This window comes from Monodelphis domestica, chromosome 5, assembly GCF_027887165.1.
Source record: "Monodelphis domestica isolate mMonDom1 chromosome 5, mMonDom1.pri, whole genome shotgun sequence".
Classification (NCBI taxonomy): Eukaryota; Metazoa; Chordata; class Mammalia; order Didelphimorphia; family Didelphidae; genus Monodelphis; species Monodelphis domestica.
The window spans coordinates 59,564,117-59,586,064 of NC_077231.1; the positions used below are offsets into that span (position 1 = coordinate 59,564,117).

The following is a 21,948-nucleotide window of genomic DNA, read 5'->3' on the forward strand; positions in this document are numbered from 1 at the left end:
TTTCATTTTTGGCTGAAGGTAATTTGCTTAGTTAATTTTTGTTCATCATAACTAGGGATCATTTGGATGTAGAACTGTAAGGAACCTCATTTGACAAATGAAGAACAATTAAGTAGCCTGATTAGGGTGCTACAAATAAGTGATGATGATGGATCCATATTCCCTGGTTACAAATCAAACGCGTTCTACAGAACTGCACTGCCCAGCAGCCATTAGCTGAATGCAGTGGTTATGGACTAACAGGATTGTTAGCCCACCTCTGTCAATGAGGCATTTACATTGACTCATTGACTGCTGCAAGAAGCAGACCCAAAGAACCTGGGAAGGGTCTCATCCGGAAAACACTGAGTCTCTTTGCCAGGCAGAGAGATATGGCAGTCAGAGGCAACACTAGTCCAGCGTGGCAGTCTGTTGGCACACGGGAAGCACTTAATAAATGCCTTTTCAACTCAGTCATTCATTCTTTCATCCTGGAAGTTCAATGGTAGAAGATGGTGAATGTTATCATCTGAAAAATCGGTGAGAAGCAATGGAGGGCAAAATGAGCTGACAGAAAGCGTGATGAGAATCCCAGTGAAGTCAGATCATCCTCAGGGCGTTTAGAGATGAAAAGTAGAAAATTAACAGACAGAACAGAGGTCCAGGTTCACCTAGCTAATGAGAGTTTAAGTTATATTTCAAAACTAGATGTCTCTTGACAATAGTCTATAGTACAGCACTTTGTTGGGAGAAGGGTAAGAAAAAAACATTTATATTGCACCTACTATGTGCCAGGCACTGTACTGTGCTTTTACAAGTATTATCTCATTTGATCCTCACAAACACCTTAAAAGGTAGATGTTATAAAAATTATGCCCATTTAACCATTGAGGAAACTGAGGCAAACTGAGATGAAGTGATTTTTGCAGAGTCAAGCAGGTAGTCAATATCTGAGGCTGACTTTGAATTCAGGCTTTCCTGAAGCCAGATTCAGTGATCTAGGTCTCTAACTTTATATTTTACCATGTCACTTTTTACCACACCTTGCTGATTCTTAGGGAATTTAGTATATGGCTTTATACATAACGGTACTCAGAAAATAGATAGTTATAAGCACATGATAATGCTGTCAATAACATTCACCTAGTATTTTCTATATGCCAACTTTCATTTGACAGATGAAGAACCCAAGTCCCAAAGGGGAGAAATGATTCACCCATGGTTACACGTGGTAACCATCTGACCCGGGACTTCTGATTTGACATCCAGAATTCTTTAATTGCTTTATATTATCACCTTTAATTGTGAAATTGAACATAATGACATAATTATGTAATCTAGTCATGAATTAGCTAAATTGGATAATAGAAGAGGAAATGTTTTGATATCTTCAGAAAAAATATGTCATTTAATTGGAAGGTATGATTATTTCACTGTTTTCTTTCTCTGTTTCAAAGTTTGAAGAGTCAGATTCAAGGAATTATCTTTACGAAGCCGCTATTCAAGGGAGGAGTCAATCAGTAGGTCAGTGTTCTGCCTTTATTTCCTCTTCCCAATATTTCTTCTTTGAGGGGCAAATACAAGGAAAAGGCTTGCCTTCTTGATTTTTCCCACTTTAGATATGGCAAAACTGAGTTAAGTCGGATGTAGTGAGGGAAATAAGAATAGCCATTTCAGTACTCCTCTGCATTCTTAGTGATTTTATTGGAATAAGAAGACAAAGATGACACCAAAGTAAAGGAAAAAAATGATGGTTGAATAGAACCTCCTCTTTCTGCATTAAGTATTGTCACCTTACATTTTTAATATGAACCCTACATTTCCAAAGGCTAGAATTCAGAAGTCCAAATTTTTAAGGTGTTTGAAATTTCATTTGGGCAATAGATAAGAAAAGGGATATTCTCACTCCTTTCTCATCTTCATGTTTGCTGTCTGACACAAATAACACAGTTGGACAAGAGTAGCAAGAGCCTTCTGTTTCATTCATTTCTTGGGATCCTTTGGGCAGCCTTTTTTTCCTTTGCATTCTGAGTCATCTACCCCTTTGAAAAGTTATTTGTTTTTTTTAATAATTTATAAATTCACTGATAATGCTAAAAGGGAAAGTATCCATGGATTTAAGAATGTGTACTAGGGACTGGAACGGTGACTTAGCTGGCTTGGGGAGCTCCTGGAAGAAGGACTCCCTCTACCAAAGCAGGTTAACAACTTCTCTGCAATTTAGTCTTTTTCTTTTAAATCTTTACCTTCTATCTTAGGACCAATGCTATGTATTTGTTCTAAGGCTAAAGAATGGTAAAGGCTAGACAATGGGAATTAAGTGACTTTCCAGAGTCCCATAGTTAGGAAGTGTCTGAAGCCAGATTTGAATCCAAGCCTGGCTCTCAATTCACTGAACCACCTAGCTGCCCTCTCTGCAATTTAGTCTTAGGAAGTTGCCTAGAGCACTGAACTATAAAGGGTTTTGTATAAGGTCACATGGCATAAGTGCAGGACTTGAACCCACATCTTCCTGGATTGAAGCTGGCTCTCTATATACTCTTTTTTATTTTTTAAGATGTTTTATTGATATTCTTAGTTGTTGAGTCATTTCAAACTCTTCCTCAACCCATTTGGAATTTTCTTGTCAAAGATCCTAGAGTGGGTTGCCATTTCCTTCTCTAGCATAGTTTACATCTCCAGCATATTTTTCATATTTAGGAAATTGAGGCAAAAGGATTAAGGAGCTTTCCCAGGGCCATACAGCTAGGAAGTATCTGAGACTGAACTTGAACTCAGGAAGATGAGCCTTCCTGATTTCAAGCCCAACACTATGTATTGTGCCACCTACCTGCCCTTTTCACTCTTCAAGAAGAACCTGCTCACTTCTCTTTTTTTTTGGGTATGGTCATATCCATTCTTTTATCTTCAGTTAATAGATATTTAGACCAGAAGGGTCAAAATCATAGCCTATGGGCAGCTTGGAGCTGCAACACTGCTGAATGCAGCATGAATTAGGTGAAAATATAATTGGGAAATATTTAACAAAACAAATAAAAATATAATAAAATGTAGATGACATTACATCTTAAACCGAAGCTAATATATGGCACTCACAAATTCTTCTGTATGGATTAGTTTCTCCTGGTTAGATTTGAATTTGACACCAGTTTGTAGAAAATTGATATTATTATTAAAAGGGAAGCATTATGGAACCATGGAGAGTGGGGGAGCCAGTTCAAGAAGTCAAGTCCTTCCCCCTACCTATAGAAAACCTTGTGCTTAAACCACACCAGAAAGATAGTTATCCCTCCTTGCCTTTAAAATCTCCATTGAAGACTGAACAAGCTGCTTTGGGGATAAGTTCCGGTGGCTCACCATTCTTAGATGGTATTCCCTGGTGGGCAACTTAAATACTTTCAGCTGTAATCTGAGCTTATTCTTTCTTGTCCTGTTCTCAATAGATATAGAGCATAGCTTTTAGTGGTGACTCATTTACTTTTTTTTTTTTGAGCTCACCCAGCAAGTAGTGGCAAAATTAAGATTTGAACTCCTCTATTTCAGGCTTCCTGTGCTTATCCCAGCCCCCAGTGTTATTCTTATTTTTGTTTTACATTAAAGAAAAAAAATCAGTGTGGGCTTGAAAGAGAGCTTCATTTTTAACTGTGCATAAAGATTTTTAAGTGAATTGTTTAATTTGTGAAGATCAAAGAAAGCATCAACATTAGTTCTCAATTTTCATGCCCCAGTGATGGATGGCCATGAAATATTCTCAATGACTCTCATTTTCCTGAATAATATTTTTCAGGAAATGGTGACCACGGGCACTTTTTTGTGGGAAATGGGAAGGGGGAGAACTTCTCTCTGGGACTTTATAACTGATCTATATGAACTCCAGTTGAGAGTTCTTAATACAGCAGTGGATCATGAGGAAGAGTTGAATATATGTGCTGCTCCTGCCAAGCTTTGTCATCGGAATCATCTGCAGCTTGTATATTCTGGTTCTTGTCAACTGGGATTTGGATTCCTTACATGGGAACTTGACCTTTCAATTGCTTGGAGGAGGTTAACCTTTGCTCCTACGTTGGGTTGAGCTTTGCAAGCCTCTCTCCCTGCTTTGGAGCACACACTGGGAAATGAACTGAGGGATGCTCTTGGTTAACTGTTTTAGCCAGAGCTTGCAATGGAGCTGGGTTCTTTTGGAGTTAATAATAGCTAAGTTTAGCCTAAGCTAAACCTTGATCTATTGTGTTTATACAAAGCGATGCCTTCCAGAAGTCAACTATTTTTTGATTTGCAGGTTCTTGCCTTTATGAATGCCTTAATGGCGCTTTCTGTTCTGCGGCTGGTACATGTGACTGTCAAATATTTCAGGCCCTTGGGGAAAGGTGCCAGATTGGTAAGTTTGAGAGATATGCAGAAGAATCCAATTTCTTAATTGAGGGGAAATTTATGGGGTAGTTTGCTATAGTACCATTCATCCATAGAGTTACATGGCAATCATAATGTAAATCTACTGGAAACTCTTCAGTTCAAGCTGGGTAATTTAAGGTAATTTAAAAACCAATGTAAAAGAAAATAGATATATTTACCTTCCAATTTCCTATTCTTTTTTCACAAGCTACTCTTCTACTTTAGACAGAGCAAAAGCATTGAGTCTGGGATCTCACTAATTGCCTATCTATTTTTTTTTTTTATAAATAAGGCATTATTTTGAGCCAATGACTGATCAGGACCAGAGCTCTAATCGACTCATTTGTCATTGTTTTGAATGAATTGGTGAAGGTGGGAGAGGGGCAAGGCTCTGATTATGAAAGGAGCAAATCATTGCTAAATGAAAAGACAGTTTGTATTGTAAAATGGAGATTTGAACCCCAGACTTCAATCCCCAGAAGTCCTTGGTACTTCCCAGAATTCCCTATAATCTCACCTGAGTCCCCACCTGGGCGAGATCACAATTTCTATTTAAACTGGCTGTAATGCCTACTTCAGCCTCTCTCTTCCTCTTCTATGCTCACACAGGGCTCTCTCTTCCTCTACTCGGAGATTACAACATGTAGTAAGTAGGCTGTGAATGGGCTAATCAGCCTGGATGCATGGTTTATTATTTTGTATCCTTGATTTCTAATAATCTTTAATAAACTTCATAAAATATAATATTTTTATCAGTAGAGACTAATTTAATTTTTACAGCATGAGGTCAAACTGTTTGATTAAAAAGAAGAGTATGCTAGCTGTGTGACCCTGGGCAAGTTACTTGAACCCCATTGCCTATCCCTTACTACTCTTCTGTCTTGGAGCCAATACACAGTATTGACTCCAAGATGGAAGGTAAGGGTTAAAAAACAAACAAACAAACAAAAAAACACAGCAGTATGACAGATTTACTGCCTCAATCTACTCATTTTATTTTTGTGAGTGACTTACATTTAGCTCTAAGACTTATTTCTTACCCTGTTAGCCTAGATCAAAGTGTTGGAATTTTTTGGCTGATCCAAACAGAATATTATAGAGAATAAGTAGGGTGAGAAAGAAAAGTAGGAACAGAAAGGTCATCTTGCCTAATCCCCTCCTTTGACAGATTAAGAACTAGGGTACAGAATCAACCAATAATCAATCAACACTGAACACTTTTTGTGGTAGCCTTTCATTGCTTGGAGTTTGCTACAAGAGCACTTGATCTGAAGTCAAGACTAGGAATAGACTCCCAGTCCTACCATCACTCACTGCGTGACACTGGGAAAGTAAATTTACCATTCTGGAAATTAAATTTTCTTGTCTTTAAATGAGAGGATCATCAGATCATAGATTTACAGTTGGAAGGGGTCTTAATTCCAAGGCCTTCATTTTATAAAAAAGAGAGTTTATCCAGGGTCACACTATTACTAAGAATCTGAGGTGCAATTTGAATCCAAGTTATTGTGACTTCAGATTTATTGTGGAGACTCTAAGTGACTCTACTGGATGGACTTAGTTCATTTTCTGTGTCCATCTTTGGATGTTGTTCTATTTTTTCAGATTCATCCTTTTTTATGGTATGAATATTTCATTATGTGAATGTATCATTTGTTGTTCAGTCATTCCTCAGTGATGCCACACTTCTACTCTATAACGGTATGGAAATCTTACCAGATGGATTTTGATTTTTCACATAATTATAATATATAAGTTACATGTAATATAATATAGAATTATATAATATAATTAATATTAAATAGGAATATGTATTACATGTGATATATTATGTTATATCCATCACATATATTTTATATGTATAAATACATGTATATATGGGTACTATTATATATTATAAATGAACATATATGATATATATATATATATTTACATAGCAGTCATAATACTGCTTTAAAGTTTGTAAAGCACTTTATAGATAATAATTTTTTTCATTTCATCCTTATAACAACCCTGGGAGTTAAGATCGATTGTTATCCCTATTTTTTTTTGCAAATTAGGAAATTGAGGCAAATAGAGGCTAAATTATTTTTTAAGGACCACAGAAATCATAAGTGCCTGAGACTTGATCTAACCCAGGCTTGGAGATCTTACAATATATGTTGTAATATGGATTATAAAAATCGAATGATTTTTCACTTTGATGTTCACTTTGAACTGGCTATTCTTTTGAAACATAGCAAAAAATGACTTAAAATCCTGCTAATTATGACCTTATTTTGCTTTGTTTCCTTTAGTACCTAACACGGGTAAGGAGAGAGATGGAATCTGCAAAACTTGGGGACAATACCATTTTGAAACATTTGATGGAATCTACTATTACTTCCCAGGAAACTGTTCTTACATTTTGGCAAAGGATTGTGGTGCTCGAGAACCTCAGTACACAGTTTGGGTAGGTAGACCAAATAACTATGGAAGTAACTATGCTTAAAAAGATCTTGATTCATCATGGAGAACCTAGGATGCTGATAGCATCCTGAAGAGCTTTTAAGTCTGGGAGTTAGATGGATAATAAATGTAATGAATCAACCTTTTGGTCTAGCCTAGACAAAGAACCAAAGATGAGGGAAGAATCATGGTTGGCTGGTAATGTATATCAGGTCACCCAAAAGTATTTTGCTGCCATTAGTATTTGGAAGTGACATGTCTTTATTCTTTTTTAAAAAGCCTTACCTTCCTTCTTAAAATTAATACTAAGTGTTGGTTCCAAGAGAGAAGAGTGGGAAAGGCTAGGTAATTGGGGTTAAGTGACTTGCACAGGGTCAAACAGCCAGGAAGTGTCTTGGGCCAATTGTTGAACCTAAGACCTCCCATATCTACGTCTGGCTCTCTATCCATTGAGCCAACTGGCTGCCCTTGTCTTTATTATTAAGATATATCATTTCAGTATAGTTTTGATGTTGGGAGGAAATAGAGTGAATAATGGACCACCTCACTGTTTCTCCCTCTCCACATTTCTTTTTCCACCTCAGGGATACTGCTTTCTTCTACATAGTATGTGTGTGTGTGTGTGTGTGTGTGTGTGTGTGTGTGTGTGTGTGTGTGTGAAGTGTGAACGGGATTTGGAACAGTTTTTTTATTCATATGGGAAATTATCAATATGGAAATTCCTTCCACTGAAAATATTGATGACTTCCCTATAACATAGCTTAGAAAATTGACTGGGGCACTGAGAGGTCAAGTAATTTGCTTTCTCCTCTTTTAGAAAAATCAAATTAGTTAATAATCTGTCATTTTATTCATCATTTTTGGAAGATCATTTCAGCTTTTTTATCAAATATTAAATATTCAATTTTGTTAATCTCTTCCTTGATGTTAAGAATTTCAGTTTTTGTGGGTGAGTTTATTTGTGGGTTAAACAAGTTTACCATGGTCACACAATTAGCAGAGACAGAACCTGAATCTAATTTTTCCTAGCTACAAGGTTGACTTCCTATCCATCATTCCACACTGCCTCTTTTTTCCAAGTTATCACTTTTTTCCTCTCTTTTTGTTAAAGTATTATGCTCATTAGATAGGAAACTCATAATAATGGAAAGAGAACAGGTTTCATTAAACACAGATTATATACAGAGATTACTTATACATGTGGCAGAAGCATTTTGAAGCCATGAAGTATTTAAGAACTGAAATTTCCTACTGTCCTGATTTGCTGAACCTTTTTTCTTTCTTTCATGTCTTTTTTTGGGGGGGAGGGATGGCTTGAGCTATCTCCTCCTCTCCCATGCACTTCCATGCAACAAAAGATTAACATATGCAGATGGCATAGTTTTGATAGCAGAAACAAAGGATTGCTGGCAGAGGACAGAGACAAAACAGGTGGTCAAATGACAAAGGGCTGAAAATAAATGCTGATAAAAGCAAAGGAGCACAAATATTGAAAGGAGTCAGAGAAGCTTTTTAAAATAACAGTGACAACAACAAAAAAAGTCCATTAAATTCCTGAATCCCAGGGAGGAAATAGGTCATGTTGAAAGTTACTAAATGGAGTGTAATGACTCAACTGGATTACAAATCTGTCTGCAATTGAGACCCAGACAGGTCTGGCTCCAGGAAAAAAGAAGGTGGTAGATAGACTGTTTGTGTTTAGTGTTTCTCTTCTACCTTCCAGGACTACTTCTTCTACAGACCTCATCTCAGGCATTCTTTTTCCAGTGGTCTGCCCTTTTTCATGCTGCCCCAGATTCCCAGTGTCACCAGCCTTTTCTCCTTACCCTATCTTGCTTGGCTGAATGCAGTGAGTCCTGGTTTTGGGGTCATTTGGAGAATAAACTTCAAGGCTCCTTCCTACTCTAAGCCTCATAACCACGTCTCTTTTAGATCTAAATCTATGATCTATGATACCATCAGGACCCAAAGTGTCAACTAGAGATTGTTAAACTTATTGTTTGGACTGAATAATTTTAGTTGGTTGCCAGGGATTTAAATTTATAAATCCCAAATGAGTTACTCAAGTCAGAATGGAATTTATGGTAGTTTATTTACAATAGAGGGAAGATATTAATGAAGAGAGAAAGAGAGGAAAGGAGAGAGACAACTACTCCAGCCTACTCTGAGCCAGGCAGGAATTCAGAGGCCCCATCCAAGGGAAAGGAGTCCCAAGACGATGGGCCTCTGCAGAGGCTGGTGCCTCTTGAAAGGCCAAGGAAAGGGAGTTAGCCTTTGCACTCCCCAGAGAGCCAAGGAAAATGGGTCACCAGGAAAGAGGTCCAGCCAACACTCTTCTGAATGAAGAAAATTCTCCACTCCAGTAGAAGTGCCAGTAGAACTCCAGCAGAACTCTCTCTCATAGGAGGTTCCACTCCAAGTGAGAGTTCTAAGTTGAACTGAACTCAGGCAGTTGCTACTTTCTTTTTAAAGACATTTTTCTCTTGCGTCACTTCCCCAAATGTTTATGTCTACCAGTCACAGTTGACACTCTGCTCTAGGACTGCCCAGAAGTTTGCACCTTTTGTTATTAAATCCAAAATGGGCAGATCTCCATACTCAACTTTTAAGCACACTTATGGGGATTAAATCTAAAAATAGACAGGGGATAACAATTTAATCTTCACAATCAGAGAAGAGCTAAGTACCTTCATGGTTACAATCAGGGGAGAGTCAAATTCAATCTTTCAAGACTTTTGCACAAAGTCCATAGGAATAAATAATTCCTTAGTGAATGTTTATTCTTCATATTCAAATTTGATAAACAATGATTATGCACCAAAGGGCAGATCAAAGTGCCTAGAATGCTAGATTTGGAGTCATGGAGAGTCATCTTTGAGTTCAAATCCAGCCTCAGATATTTCCTAGCTATGTGGCAAGTCCCATAATAAACCTCAGGCTCCTCATTTATAAAATGAACTTGAGAAGCAAGTGGCAAACCACTCTAGTATCTCTGCCAAGAAAACCCCAAATGGGGTCATGAAGAGTTGGACATGACTGAAATGACTGAATAGCAACACCACCATGAACACCAAACAAATGTAGATACTTTTTACATTTCTTCCCTTTCTCCCATTCCCATTGCCATTACCCTTGTTGGAGCTCTGATTGCTGCTTCTCTGGACTATTTTTCAGTAGTCATCCAATGGAACTTCTCTTTTCCATTTTTTTTTCAATTTAGAATATGTCTAGCATATTCAATGCCACAATAATCTTCCTTCCAGATAGATCTGGTTATGTAATATCATTTAATTCTTCTCACTATCCACTAAGAGCTTAGCACAAATGACACCTTCTCTGTAAAGCTATCCTTAATCACCTCTGTTGGTAATCATCTTTTGTCCTTCCTATGTCAAACAGCACGTTATTATTTGTCTTTGTAATGACTTTATTCATGAATTATTTTGGGTCAGAGTTACCTGTATTGGGTCTTATCACCATCTCAGGCTCTACATTCTAAAAGATTATGGCTTATACAAATTTTGTACCTAGCCTAATAGTTATATACATCAGGTGATTTATAAATGTTTTGTGAATATTAGGCTCAAGAAAGGGTTGTATTTCTGTATTGATAGTAAGATCAAATTCTAAGCTCTGTTTCTGCTATTGAGAGACGCTGTTTATTTAGGGATGGTTTTGTTCATGGAATTTCTTTCAAATTGACAAATGGAACTTTTAAAATTCTTTAGTGAGTTTGTATATGGCACTTTCTGTATTTTTTTATTTCAGTCTGCACCTGTGATTTCATTAATATAGTATAATCTCAGTAGGGAAATTCCATTCCCTCTGCCCCTGTAGATTGGCAACATCTCTGCAATTCCATGGATTTCTATTCATACTCTGGCTCTCTTCCTATTCTTCTTCTCCCTTCTAATTTCTTCCTTTCTAGGTTTCTGGTTTATGTGTACATGTACGTGTGTGTATCTCTTATTATCTGTCTCTATAATATTTATGTACAGGGTATCTCACAACTAATGACATTTTAAGCTATTAAAGATTAAAGCTGAACTAAGATTTCTCGAGACACCCAGAATATTTGGGGGACATCAAAACTACCTCTACTGGGAAAAAATCAGTGCCTGTCCTGCATCATATAGGCTTAGACTTAGACAACTGCCGATGCTACTGAGGAGTCAAATCATTTGCCCAGAATCACACACCTAGTTCAAGTCTAAGACAAAACTGGAACCCAGGACTTCCTGGTTCCAGCACTTACCCTTAATCCACTATATTATGCAGACTTCCAAATAGCCTTGGCGGTATTCCATTTGAAGCATATTTCATGATTCTCTAATAGGAGATGTCAAGTTACAAACATATTGTCAAGAGCTCAATAGAACTAGTTATTTCCAATACATGATATGGGGCTTTTGAATATAAAACCTATGAGGTAATTTCAGATTTTATTTTTTGGGGGAAAGATAGTGTATAAATGTAAAACCAAAAAATGCTGAAATCAACCCAATAAAACTCATCATATATTTGTATATGTGTGTGTAATATATACTGTATAGTACATATGCAGTATATATCAGCAAATACATTAACTTTATTAATTTCTAAGCTCAAGAGTGCATCTTCCTAAACTTTCCCTGACATTTCAATTAGAGAAAACATTTTCTTTTCTGTTCTAAACTTTCCATTGGTAAAGTAAGTGATCCCTAAGTGTAGTTATATGCCATTTGTAAAGTGCCAAGGAGTAATGGAACTATGGAAACTAATGGAACTGGTAAACTTATTTATTTTTCTTGGCTCCCACCAAATGTGTTTCTTTTACTCCCCTTCAAGGTTCATAATAGTCCTAAGTGCATTGGTTCTGTGTATTATTGTCGTCGGTCAGTCAGCTTGTTCTTTTCAAGTCAGGAAGAAATTCTCATTTCTGGTCACGAAGTAAAAAAAGACGGAATCAGGTAAGATCCGATAATCACTCAAATGATATTTGCCCTGTAATTTCAAAGCAGTGTGGAAATGTATTTCTGGAAATAAGAAGGGAGCATTTCCTCTTACAAATTAAACTTAAGAAGTTACCTAGTGAGAAATTTACAGTAATTTCACAGAGGTTGTTAGGACATAAACTTTTTGAAAACAGGAACTATCTTATGTCAATGTCTTTAACCTCAGCACCTCAGGTGATTAGCAAATAATAGTGCTTAATAAATGCTTTTATGGAAAAATGCTTTTGTGTCAATCACTATAGCATGCTACCTCTCATTTCCCCCCATAAAGCACGGTTCTTAAAATCAGAGCAGTTAGATGGCACAATGGCTAGAGTGATGGGCTTGGGGACGAGAGGACTAATTTTCATGAATTCAGATTTCAGATACTTCCTAGTTATATAACTGTGGGCCAGTCATTTAACCTCTGTTTGTCTCAGTTTCCTAATTTACAAAATGAGCTGGAAGAGGAAATAACAAACCACTCCAGTATCATTGTGACCTAAATGGGATGTCAAAGGGTCAAACACAACTGAAAAGATTGAACAAAATGACGGACTTGACCCAGTGTACTAGATTTTAAAAATAAAATTAAAAACTCTTTGCTCATTTCTCTACATCAAATCTCTTAATTTCCTAGATTTAATAAAACATCAGAGCTACTGTTTATGCTGTTTATTGACAGAACAACAGCAAGACAAAAATATAAATAATTATTTTCAATCTTTGAGCTTTGGGAAATATCAAAGCCAAGTCACCCTTAAAAATCATTACAACTGCTGATTTTTCTTTATCTTTGGAAATGTAGTCCTGCTCTTCAACTTTCTCAGGATTGCAGCCAATATCATTAAAGAATTCTTTCTATACATACTTTTTCATAAGATAAAGAATTAAAGAGGAAAATTCTCTTAGAAATGTTCCCTTCATCTTTCTTTTTTCTTTATTTCATTTCGATATTTTTAAAACTATGACAGTTAATCCTTTAGAAATATCTGCTACAATTCTCAGTCCCCTCACCGATTCATTGTCCAAGATTCTGTTTTCTCTCAATAACTATCTTAACTTTTATGGATGAGGCTGTAGGAGCTAGTGTTACAATAAGATTTTGGAGTTAGCCCTGCCAAGAGTTCTTAAACATCATCAACTCTAGCCTCCTCATCTTATGGGTAAGGTAGGGAAGGTCCAGAGAGAATAAAATCCTTACTCAAGGTAGGGGTTGGAGATAAAATTCAATCTTATGTGTCTGCTGTCAGTTCTAGTGCTTGGCTTTGCTCCTTATTTGGAGCTAAAGTATCACTAAAGGTTTTTTAAAGAATGCAGTTGAATTAGTTATTAAGGCTGTATTATGATGGAGTGACAATTTATCCCATCTCCTTTATTCCCTTAATGGAGACCAAATGTCTTTGATGACAATAACCTACATAGAATTAGAGTTCTATTGAGTTTGCAATGGCTGCTGCCCTAGGTTCTCTCTCCTTATTCCTTCCTACTAGTTGATATGACCTAACTCCAGAATTTGGCCACGAGTATTAGGTAATCCAATATCTATACCCACTTGCCTTCTTAGTTCTGCTTTATGGCCCACAAACCTGGTTTAATTATTTCTGTACCACTTGAGGTGCCAGGGACTTTATAGAGACACCTACCATGCCATACTTACTGACTCCATCTGTAATTCTCTATCTGCTTAGTATGTTAATTTCTAGTAGGGCAAACCAATGGACTGCCCTGTGACTTCCTTCCAGAACGCCCTTAGAGGACATAACATTCTTCTCTGGCCACCATTCTCCTATAATGTATTGTCTCTATCATTTGAAAGTAAAAACAGGACTGACTCATTTTAAAAAAACTTTTTCTTAGAATAAATATTGAGCAATCATTCCAAGGCAGAAGAATGATGTAAAGACTAGGCAATTGGGGTAAAGTGATTTGTCCAAGATCACATAGCTAGGAAATATCTAAGGTCAGATCTGAATCCAGGACCTTCCTTCTCTAGGATTGGTTCTCAATCTGCTGAGCCAACCAGCTGTTCCTGATCATTATTATTATTTGAGAGAATATTCTTTGGAGATGAAGGAGCTGGAAATATTTATGAGAAGATAGTAAGATTCTTCCTCTGCATGCATTGATGGCATTTTGGAATTTTGGAATACCCTTGGAATATATGGTTGAGAGGAGGGTCCAAAACTCTTTAAAAATATACCTAAGGAAGTTTAGAATGGAACACAGACAAGTCAGATAGTGTTGGAACTGTTAAATCAAATTATACTTAAAAAATCCCAAATTATGCATGAAATTCATGGTTTCATATACAATCTTATTTTTCTGTTCTTTTTTGTAAATGGAACTGTTTGTTTCTTGATATTATTAAGTTTATAATAAAAATAGTGGTTTTTTTTTAGAAAGAACTTCCAATGTCAGATGAATACATTCTTAGTGAGGATTGTGTTATCATTTGCTCCTTTCACTTGTCTCTGACTCTTTGTGACCCCATTTGGGGTTTTCTTGGAAAAGATACTGGAGTGACTTCCTATTTTTGTCTACCTCATTTTACAGATGAGGAAACTGAGGCCAAAACAGTTAAGTGACTTGTGCTGGGTCACACAGCTAATAAATGTCTGAGGCCAGATTTGAACTCATGAATATGAAGCTTCCTGACTTCAGACCTGGCACTCTGTGCACTATAACACCACCTATCTTCCCCCAATGTGAAGAGAGGCAGATGAATAATATGAAACTCCCATATTTCCTCAGCATGGAGAATGTGCAGGGTGTATACAACACACTGTGAGTCATTCAGTTTAGCTCATGCAAAGAATGTATGGAGGAGACAATATAAGACAAGGCTAGAGAAAATGGATTGCCTGATTGGGGATTTTAAATTCATCCAATTCCAGATTACCCTCTATTGAAAGGAGCATTGAAAGTTTTGTTTTCCACGGAGAAAAGGGCATGAACAGAGCTATGTATAAGGAAAAGAAATATGGTACCTCTGTGAAGGGTGGGTAGGAGGAGGAAGGGTGTAGAAGCAAAAAGGAAGATGCTAAAAGGTATTGTAATAGGCTGGTGAATGGTGAGTAAATGAAAAGCAATAAATGTTTTTGCTAAATGTATTTGTGGAAAAAGGGTGGGTCTAAGATATTTCAGAAATTAAATCAAAAGGATTGGCATCTGATACTTCCTTTTCTCTTAACTCTAACATCCAAAGATATAACATTTTCAGATATGGGAGACTGGGTAAATGGTAGTGTTCTTGACTGATATAATGAAATCAGAAAGAAGAATTGGAATTATTAGAAAATATTACAAGTATAGTTTTGGTTGTGTTAAATTTTAAAGAGCCAGTGGGACATCCAGGGAGATATAACCTGGAGAGATAATTAGAAATGCAGGCAGGATCCAAAAAGGCCTGTCCCTTCTTACCTTACTTTGTTCATGACTCTTCTCTGTGCTAGAATTGACTCATTCCCCAGTTCCATCTTTTCCTGCTTCTTCAAATCTTTCCCTTCCCTCAAAGTTCATCTCTCTTTTATGATCACTATCTTGATTTCCCTTTTCTTTCTATACACTCATCCATTTTCCTTAAATATAGAAAAGTTGTGTTATGATTAAAATTACCTCAATTATCTCAAAAGACTGATTTGGGGTAAGAAGTATCAGTTTATTGAATATATGTCCATTTATTGGTTAGGCCAGACTCAGAAACAATAAAGATATATCTCTATCTATCTATCTATCTATCTATCTATCTATCTATCTATCTATCTATCTATCTATCTATCTATGTCTCCTTGGCCCTTTCAAACGACTAGGGACTCAGAAGCTGGGTCAGGTAGCTTAATAGTTTCAGGACCTCATTATTCAACTCCTACCTTGAACTTTCCAAGATATTTCTAATTGGTAGATAGTTAAGTATGAGGTGGTCTATTAAACCATCCACCTCTTCCCATTCCCATAGGTGGGGAAGTCACCAAGGATAGGAAAATAACTCTTTGCTTCTTCATTCTTTAATCAATTCTGTTAAAAAGGAAGACATTCTTTGGGAATCCCAAGGACAAAAAGAATGCAAAAAACCAGTAGACTAGATTGAGTCTCTGACCTAGACCCCAGACACAGAAATATTGTTATTCTCCCTTAATATATAGGAATTCACTTAGGGCTTTTTTACTCTAGAGCCCTGATAGAAAAAAATACAATATATGAAAAATAAATTCTGTTATTATTATTATTATTATTGTTATTGTTATTCATGGCAGTTTGTGCCTTGCACTTAGTGGTGGCTTAATAAATATTGGTTGTATTGGCAGAAAGTGAAATGGGTCTTTTATTTGAATTGATTGCATTCTGTTTTGTATTATGGCTCTTAGAGGTACTTTTGTTCCATTTCTCCAGGTTGATATTGCCACAGACAATTGGGCATGTTTCCATTGAGAAGCTTGCAGATTATATCCTAGTGAAGACAAACTTTGGCTTTTCATTAGCTTGGGATGGCATATCTGGCATTTACATAAAGTTGTCTGAGGAGCACAAAGGGAAAACCACTGGTCTGTGTGGGAATTATAATGGCATTCAGTCTGATGATTTGCAAATGCAGCATGGTAAGTAAATGCCTAGAAAAATCAAAATACATGGGGGTCTGGTGAATAGGTAAGACTTGAGCTGAATCTTGAAGGAATCCAGGGAAGCCAGGAAGTAGAAGTGAGCAGGTAAGTATTAGAGTCATGGGGGACAGCCAGTAAAAAGGTCCAGAGTTGGGAGATGGAAGATTGCCCAGTAGGAGCAAGAAAGACATGGTCACTTGACCATCGAGTTCATAGAGGTGAGTAAAGGGTCAGGAGGCTGGAAAAATGGAGGAAGGTTCCCTGCCTGTTATGAAGAGCTTTACAAGGTAAACATAGGATTTCTCATTTGATCCTGGAGTTTAGAGGAGTCATTGGAATTTATTGGATGGGGCAGGGCAGGCTTGATGTGATCATATCTGAATTTTAGGAAGATAAAGGTGGGAAAAGGGGGCTTGGGAGTAAGAGACAATGGTGGTTCCCATCCTGGTATGCACTAATTGTTTAGTAAATGCTTGTCTTCATTGATGATGATGGTGTAGTAGCATATGAGAATGTCTTCTTTCTTTGTGGCTCTCAGACAGATTATTAGAAATAACAACTGACAGTCATTTTTCCTGTTTGATGATTTTAAGTGCTGCTAAAGTAGGGTGGTAGTACTTTACGTCAGACTTGAACAATAGAAAGTGCTTTGACGAAATAGAAATGTAATTTTGGGTCATATTTGCTCATTTGGGGAAGAGATATTTTGTAGCTGGCAGCAGTGAGGATATCTTAGATGACTACAGATTGATAGTTTTGGGGGGAAAGTAGAGTGCTATGCAGAGCAATAGAAAGAAAATGGCATAATAATTTGGAAGGCAGTGCCTGAATTACCTATATAGTTATCCATTTATTTTCATTTGTGAGATACTTCTGTTATTCAGTGAATGGTGTTTCTTTAAACTCTAGATAATCACCTTAATTCCCAAAGTATTGGAAATGATTATTTCCAAATCTTACATTTTCATTTTAAGACAATGGACAGAAAAATAAGCAACTTAAATTTAACCCTCCACAAAAGCTGGTTGGTTGGGAAAGGGGGTAAAATTAATTTGAAATCATTTCACCTAGGTAGATCTTCTAATGTTCGCGTGACAATATATTTATTGTTGTGTTTTTTTTTTTGTTCTATTTTATCATCACCTCAATGTCTCAAAGTTCCTTAAAAACAAGGTCTGTTTTTAATAGTGACACCAACATATTGTGGTCAAGGAATGAAAAGATTGCTGGGGACCATGTTCACATAAATAAACGTATTAATGAAGATGAGATATATTTGTTTATCTCTTTAATAAGAAGAGCAGGGCTGGTCCAAAGTGGGTTAATTAAAAGCAGCTGAAAAGCTTATGTGTTTCTAGTTATACCCTAGCCATTTTTGTCATGCTTCATGCCTGACATTCTCAAAATTGTATTTATTTCTCTAGGTTAAAAATGAACAGAAATGTCCTGTCAAAATGCAAATATTCCACCTTAAATGAATAGCATTCACATTTCACTAACATAGCAAAGATGATTTATTAAGTCCCTAGAAGAGAATAGGATGCTGATGATGTGGGTCAGAGGACAGCTAAGGTTTGCTGGGTCAAAGGGAACATTTGTGCCAGAAACAACCCCTTACAGGATTTCTTCTGAGAAATTTCCGAGTCAGATAAAGATCAAGTTTTAGTTCAAGTCAGAGGCATACCAAAAGTCAAACAACTCATCAAGACAAGAATAATGAATCTTAGTCCATTGGCCAAACATGGTGGGTATGTAATCCCCTGTAATCCCTTCTACCCAGGAGGCTCAGGATTCTGGGTTGCTTGAATTAGGGAGTTCTGAGAAGCAAAAAGCCAATTGAATGTCAGCCCCAAGTATGGCAGCAATGTCACAAAGACAGGGCACCAGGTTGCCTATGGGAGTGAGAATAGGCTGGGCTAGAATGGAGCAGGTCAAAGTTCCTGGGCTGATTAGCAGAGGGATTATGTCTCTGAGTGGCTCCTGCATTTTCAGCCTGGAAAACCAAGCAGGGGCAGATTTGAACAGAAAGAAGATATAGATTAGCAATAATGAAAAGACAATCACAAATTTGTTACAGAGGCATGGTTGAAGACTTCAATCATCTAGGCATCTGCTCACACTTTCTCAACCAAAGTATGAATAGCCCGGGCATTTAGATCCCCATCAAAACCCAAATAGAGCCTTTAGTAGACTCTAAGATTATTGTACATCATTCTACCATTCTCTCTTCTAGCCAAACTTGTCTACTTGCTGCATTGCCCCACCCCCATACTGAGTAATGGATCTCCTATTCTAGCCACACATGAGAATTATTCTTCCTCCTCACATTCACCTACTAGAATTCTTAGTCTCCTCAAAGGCTTGAACCAAGGCGACATTTTCTTTTACAAAACCTTTCCTAGTTCCCTTAGTTGGTTAGTACAGTGTCTGACACATAGTATTATTGTTTTGTTCAGTCATTTCAGAAGTATACAACCATTGTGATTTTATTTAAGATTTTCTTGGCAAAGATACTGGAATGGTCTGTCATGTCTTCTCCAGCTCATTTAATAGATATGGAAACTGAGGCAAACAGATTAAGTGACTTGCCCAGGGTCATATAGCAAGTTAGTGTCTGAGGCTGAATTTGAACTCGGGAATATGAGTCTTCTTGACTCCAGGTCCAGTACTCTCTCGACTGAGTCACCTGGCTTCCCACATAGGAGGTGCTAGATAAATACTTATTTATATCCCCTTCCCTCTTCTTCTTACATTGTTGATAGACTCTGTAGCATCTTATTTGGTAGATGAATAAATAACAAGGGGATACTCAGTTTTCTCCCTCTGCCTTCCTTTTCAGTTTAAATATTTGAGATTGTAATATAACTAGTAAATAAATTCTCTTAGTAGGTGTATTCCATCTCTGACCAGGACTTGTCATTCCTATATTTGAAACTGAGATCCAGTAATGCACATCCATTAATCTATTCATTTCCCAGGGGATCACGGGAGAAAGTTACTGCTGGCTTAAAATAAAAGTACTTAGAGCTTGTCTAGTGAGCAGGGCATGGAAGCCAGGGCAGGAACTATACAACAAAGCTGGTAAAGGGAAGAATTATGACTGTGGAGCAAGTAGACCCTAATAGTGTGATGCTTAAGGTTGTTCCTCAGGGGGAGAGGACACAGATAGACTCAGATGCAACAGTGGACCTTTGGGGCAATAGGAGAATCCTGGATTAACAGAAATCAGAACAGGTAAAGAGAAAAGGCAAAGAAGAAAAGGGGCAAGAAGGTTTCCTAAAAAACTTAGAAAGAACACTTTCCACATCCAGAGAAAGAACTGTGGGAGCAGAAATGCAGGAAAAAAAAACCATATGGTTGATCACGAGGTTCAATGGGGATATGATTGGGGTTTTGATGTTAAAGGATTGCTCTATTGCAAATATGAATAACATGGAAATAGGTTTTGAACAATGATACATGTAAAACCTATTGGAACTGCTTATCAGATCCGGTGGGGGGAGAGAAGGAGAGAGGGGGGGAATCATGAATTGCAACCATGGAAAAATATTCTAAATAAATAAATACATTATAAAAAGAAAAAAAAAGGTTTCCTAAAAGAAAAGTAGAACTCTCAAGACTATTTTGTCTCTGACTGTCTTTGAAACCAAGGAAATGAAAAGTATGGGTATGACAATCTCTAATGATGTCATAGGTTACCAAAGTTAGGTATCTCCTTAAATCCTTCTCTCAACCTACCAACATCATCTCACTCAAGGAAATGTCCAGGTGATGGGTTTACTACTTTTCGTTATAAGGGGATTGTCCATAAACTCAGTCTATGTTTTTCTATAAATAATGGTTTTTTGGGGGGCAACTAAGCAGTTTGATTAAATGCATTTGGCAATGTAGTTTCTCATCATTGATTTTAAAAATTGTGTTTCCCTGCCTGTGTATATCTTATGCTTCAGGCGTTGCATCACAAAGAAACTAGGCTTTTCACTTTGTGTGTCCAGGAAGATTTAAATTTTTTGCCAACTGGAAATTGAATGTGCCCTCTCCATAATTCATGCCTTCTGAGACTAAAGGCTGCATACAAAATGATCCCCAAGGCCCTTTTCAGCTCTAAAATTCTCTGATCTGTGATCTGTGTCCCACAGTAGGCATTTACATTTTGTATTTCAAAGCATACCAAGCTAATATTCATGAAGTTCAAGATTAACAACTCATTAACACTCCCCCCAACTTTTTTTGGTCCTTCTAATTTATTACAGTGAGAATTAGTGAAAAATGTCATTTATATATTGGAGATATAACTCAGGATCTGAACTTAATCATTCCCTAGTCATACTGAACTTTTGTGTAAGGAATCATGCTTAGAATTTCAGGTTACTAGGAAATAAATCTTTTTTATTTTATAGTAATGGTATCTTTGTAGTAACAGGTGCTTTTAAAAATGGAAGGTCAAAGAGGGTTTAAATTAGCATCATAGAATTATGAGAGGTAGCATGGTAGAATGAACAGAGAGCTGACTTCAAAACCAATAAGCCCTGGATTGGAATCCTGCCTATAGCACATGTCAGCTGTGTAACCTAGAGTAAACCATTTATCTTCTCAGTGCTCTGGAAAATATTCTTTTTTTAAAATTAATTACTTTATTTAATTTTATCTTGAATTTTAAAAATGTCAGTCCTCTCATTTCAATGCTCTTTTGGTATTTCTTTTCCCTTTCCATTTTTAAAATTTAATTTATTTAGTCAATTTAGAACATTATTCCTTGGTTACAAGAATCATATTATTTCCCTCCTTCCTCTCCCCTCCCCCTTCCTGCAGCAAACATGCAATTTCATTGGGTATTACATGTATCCTTGATCAAAACCTATTTCCATGTTGTTGGTGTTTGTACTAGGATGTTCATCTAGAGTCTACATTCCCAATCAAATCCCTTCGATTCATGTATTCAAGCAGTTGTTTTCCTTCTGTGTTTCTACTCCCACAATTTTTCCTCTGAATGTAGATAATGTTTTTTTCTCGTAGATCACTCCAAGTTGTTCAGGGTCACTGCATTGCCACTAATGGAGAAGTCCATCACATTCAATTGTACCACAGTGTGTTTGTCTCTGTGTACAATGTTCTCCTGGTTCTGCTCCTCTCACTCTGCATCACTTCCTGGAGGTTGTTCCAGTCTCCATGGAATTCCTCCACTTTATTATTCCTTTTAGCACAATAGTATTCCATCACCAACATATACCACAGTTTGTTCAGCCATTCCCCAATTGAAGGGCGTCCCCTCATTTTCCAATTTTTTGCCACCACAAACAGTGTGGCTATTAATATTCTTGTACATAACTTTTTTCTTATTATCTCTTTGGAGTACAAACCCAGAAGTGCTATGATTGGATCAAATGGCAGACAGTCTTTTATCACCCTTTGGGCATAGTTCCAAATTGCTCTCCAGAATGGTTTGATCAGTTCACAACTCCACCAGCCATACATTAATGTCCCAACTTTGACACATCCCCTCCAGGACTCATTGCTTCCCTTTGCTGTCATAGCCAATCTGCTAGGTGTGAGGT

General features: G+C 37.0%; 1 protein-coding gene across 2 annotated transcripts in view; it reads left to right on the forward strand.

Annotated features, from left to right (window-relative positions):
* OTOGL (otogelin like) overlaps positions 1-21,948 on the forward strand; it is a 256,085-nt gene that overhangs the window by 37,450 nt on the left and 196,687 nt on the right. For both annotated transcript variants that reach the window (XM_016425678.2, XM_056798553.1), the window contains 5 exons: positions 1,437-1,503; positions 4,259-4,357; positions 6,669-6,823; positions 11,647-11,768; positions 16,185-16,390. In XM_016425678.2, coding sequence (XP_016281164.2) covers positions 1,437-1,503; positions 4,259-4,357; positions 6,669-6,823; positions 11,647-11,768; positions 16,185-16,390 — 649 coding nt within the window. The remainder of the gene's footprint in view (positions 1-1,436; positions 1,504-4,258; positions 4,358-6,668; positions 6,824-11,646; positions 11,769-16,184; positions 16,391-21,948) is intronic.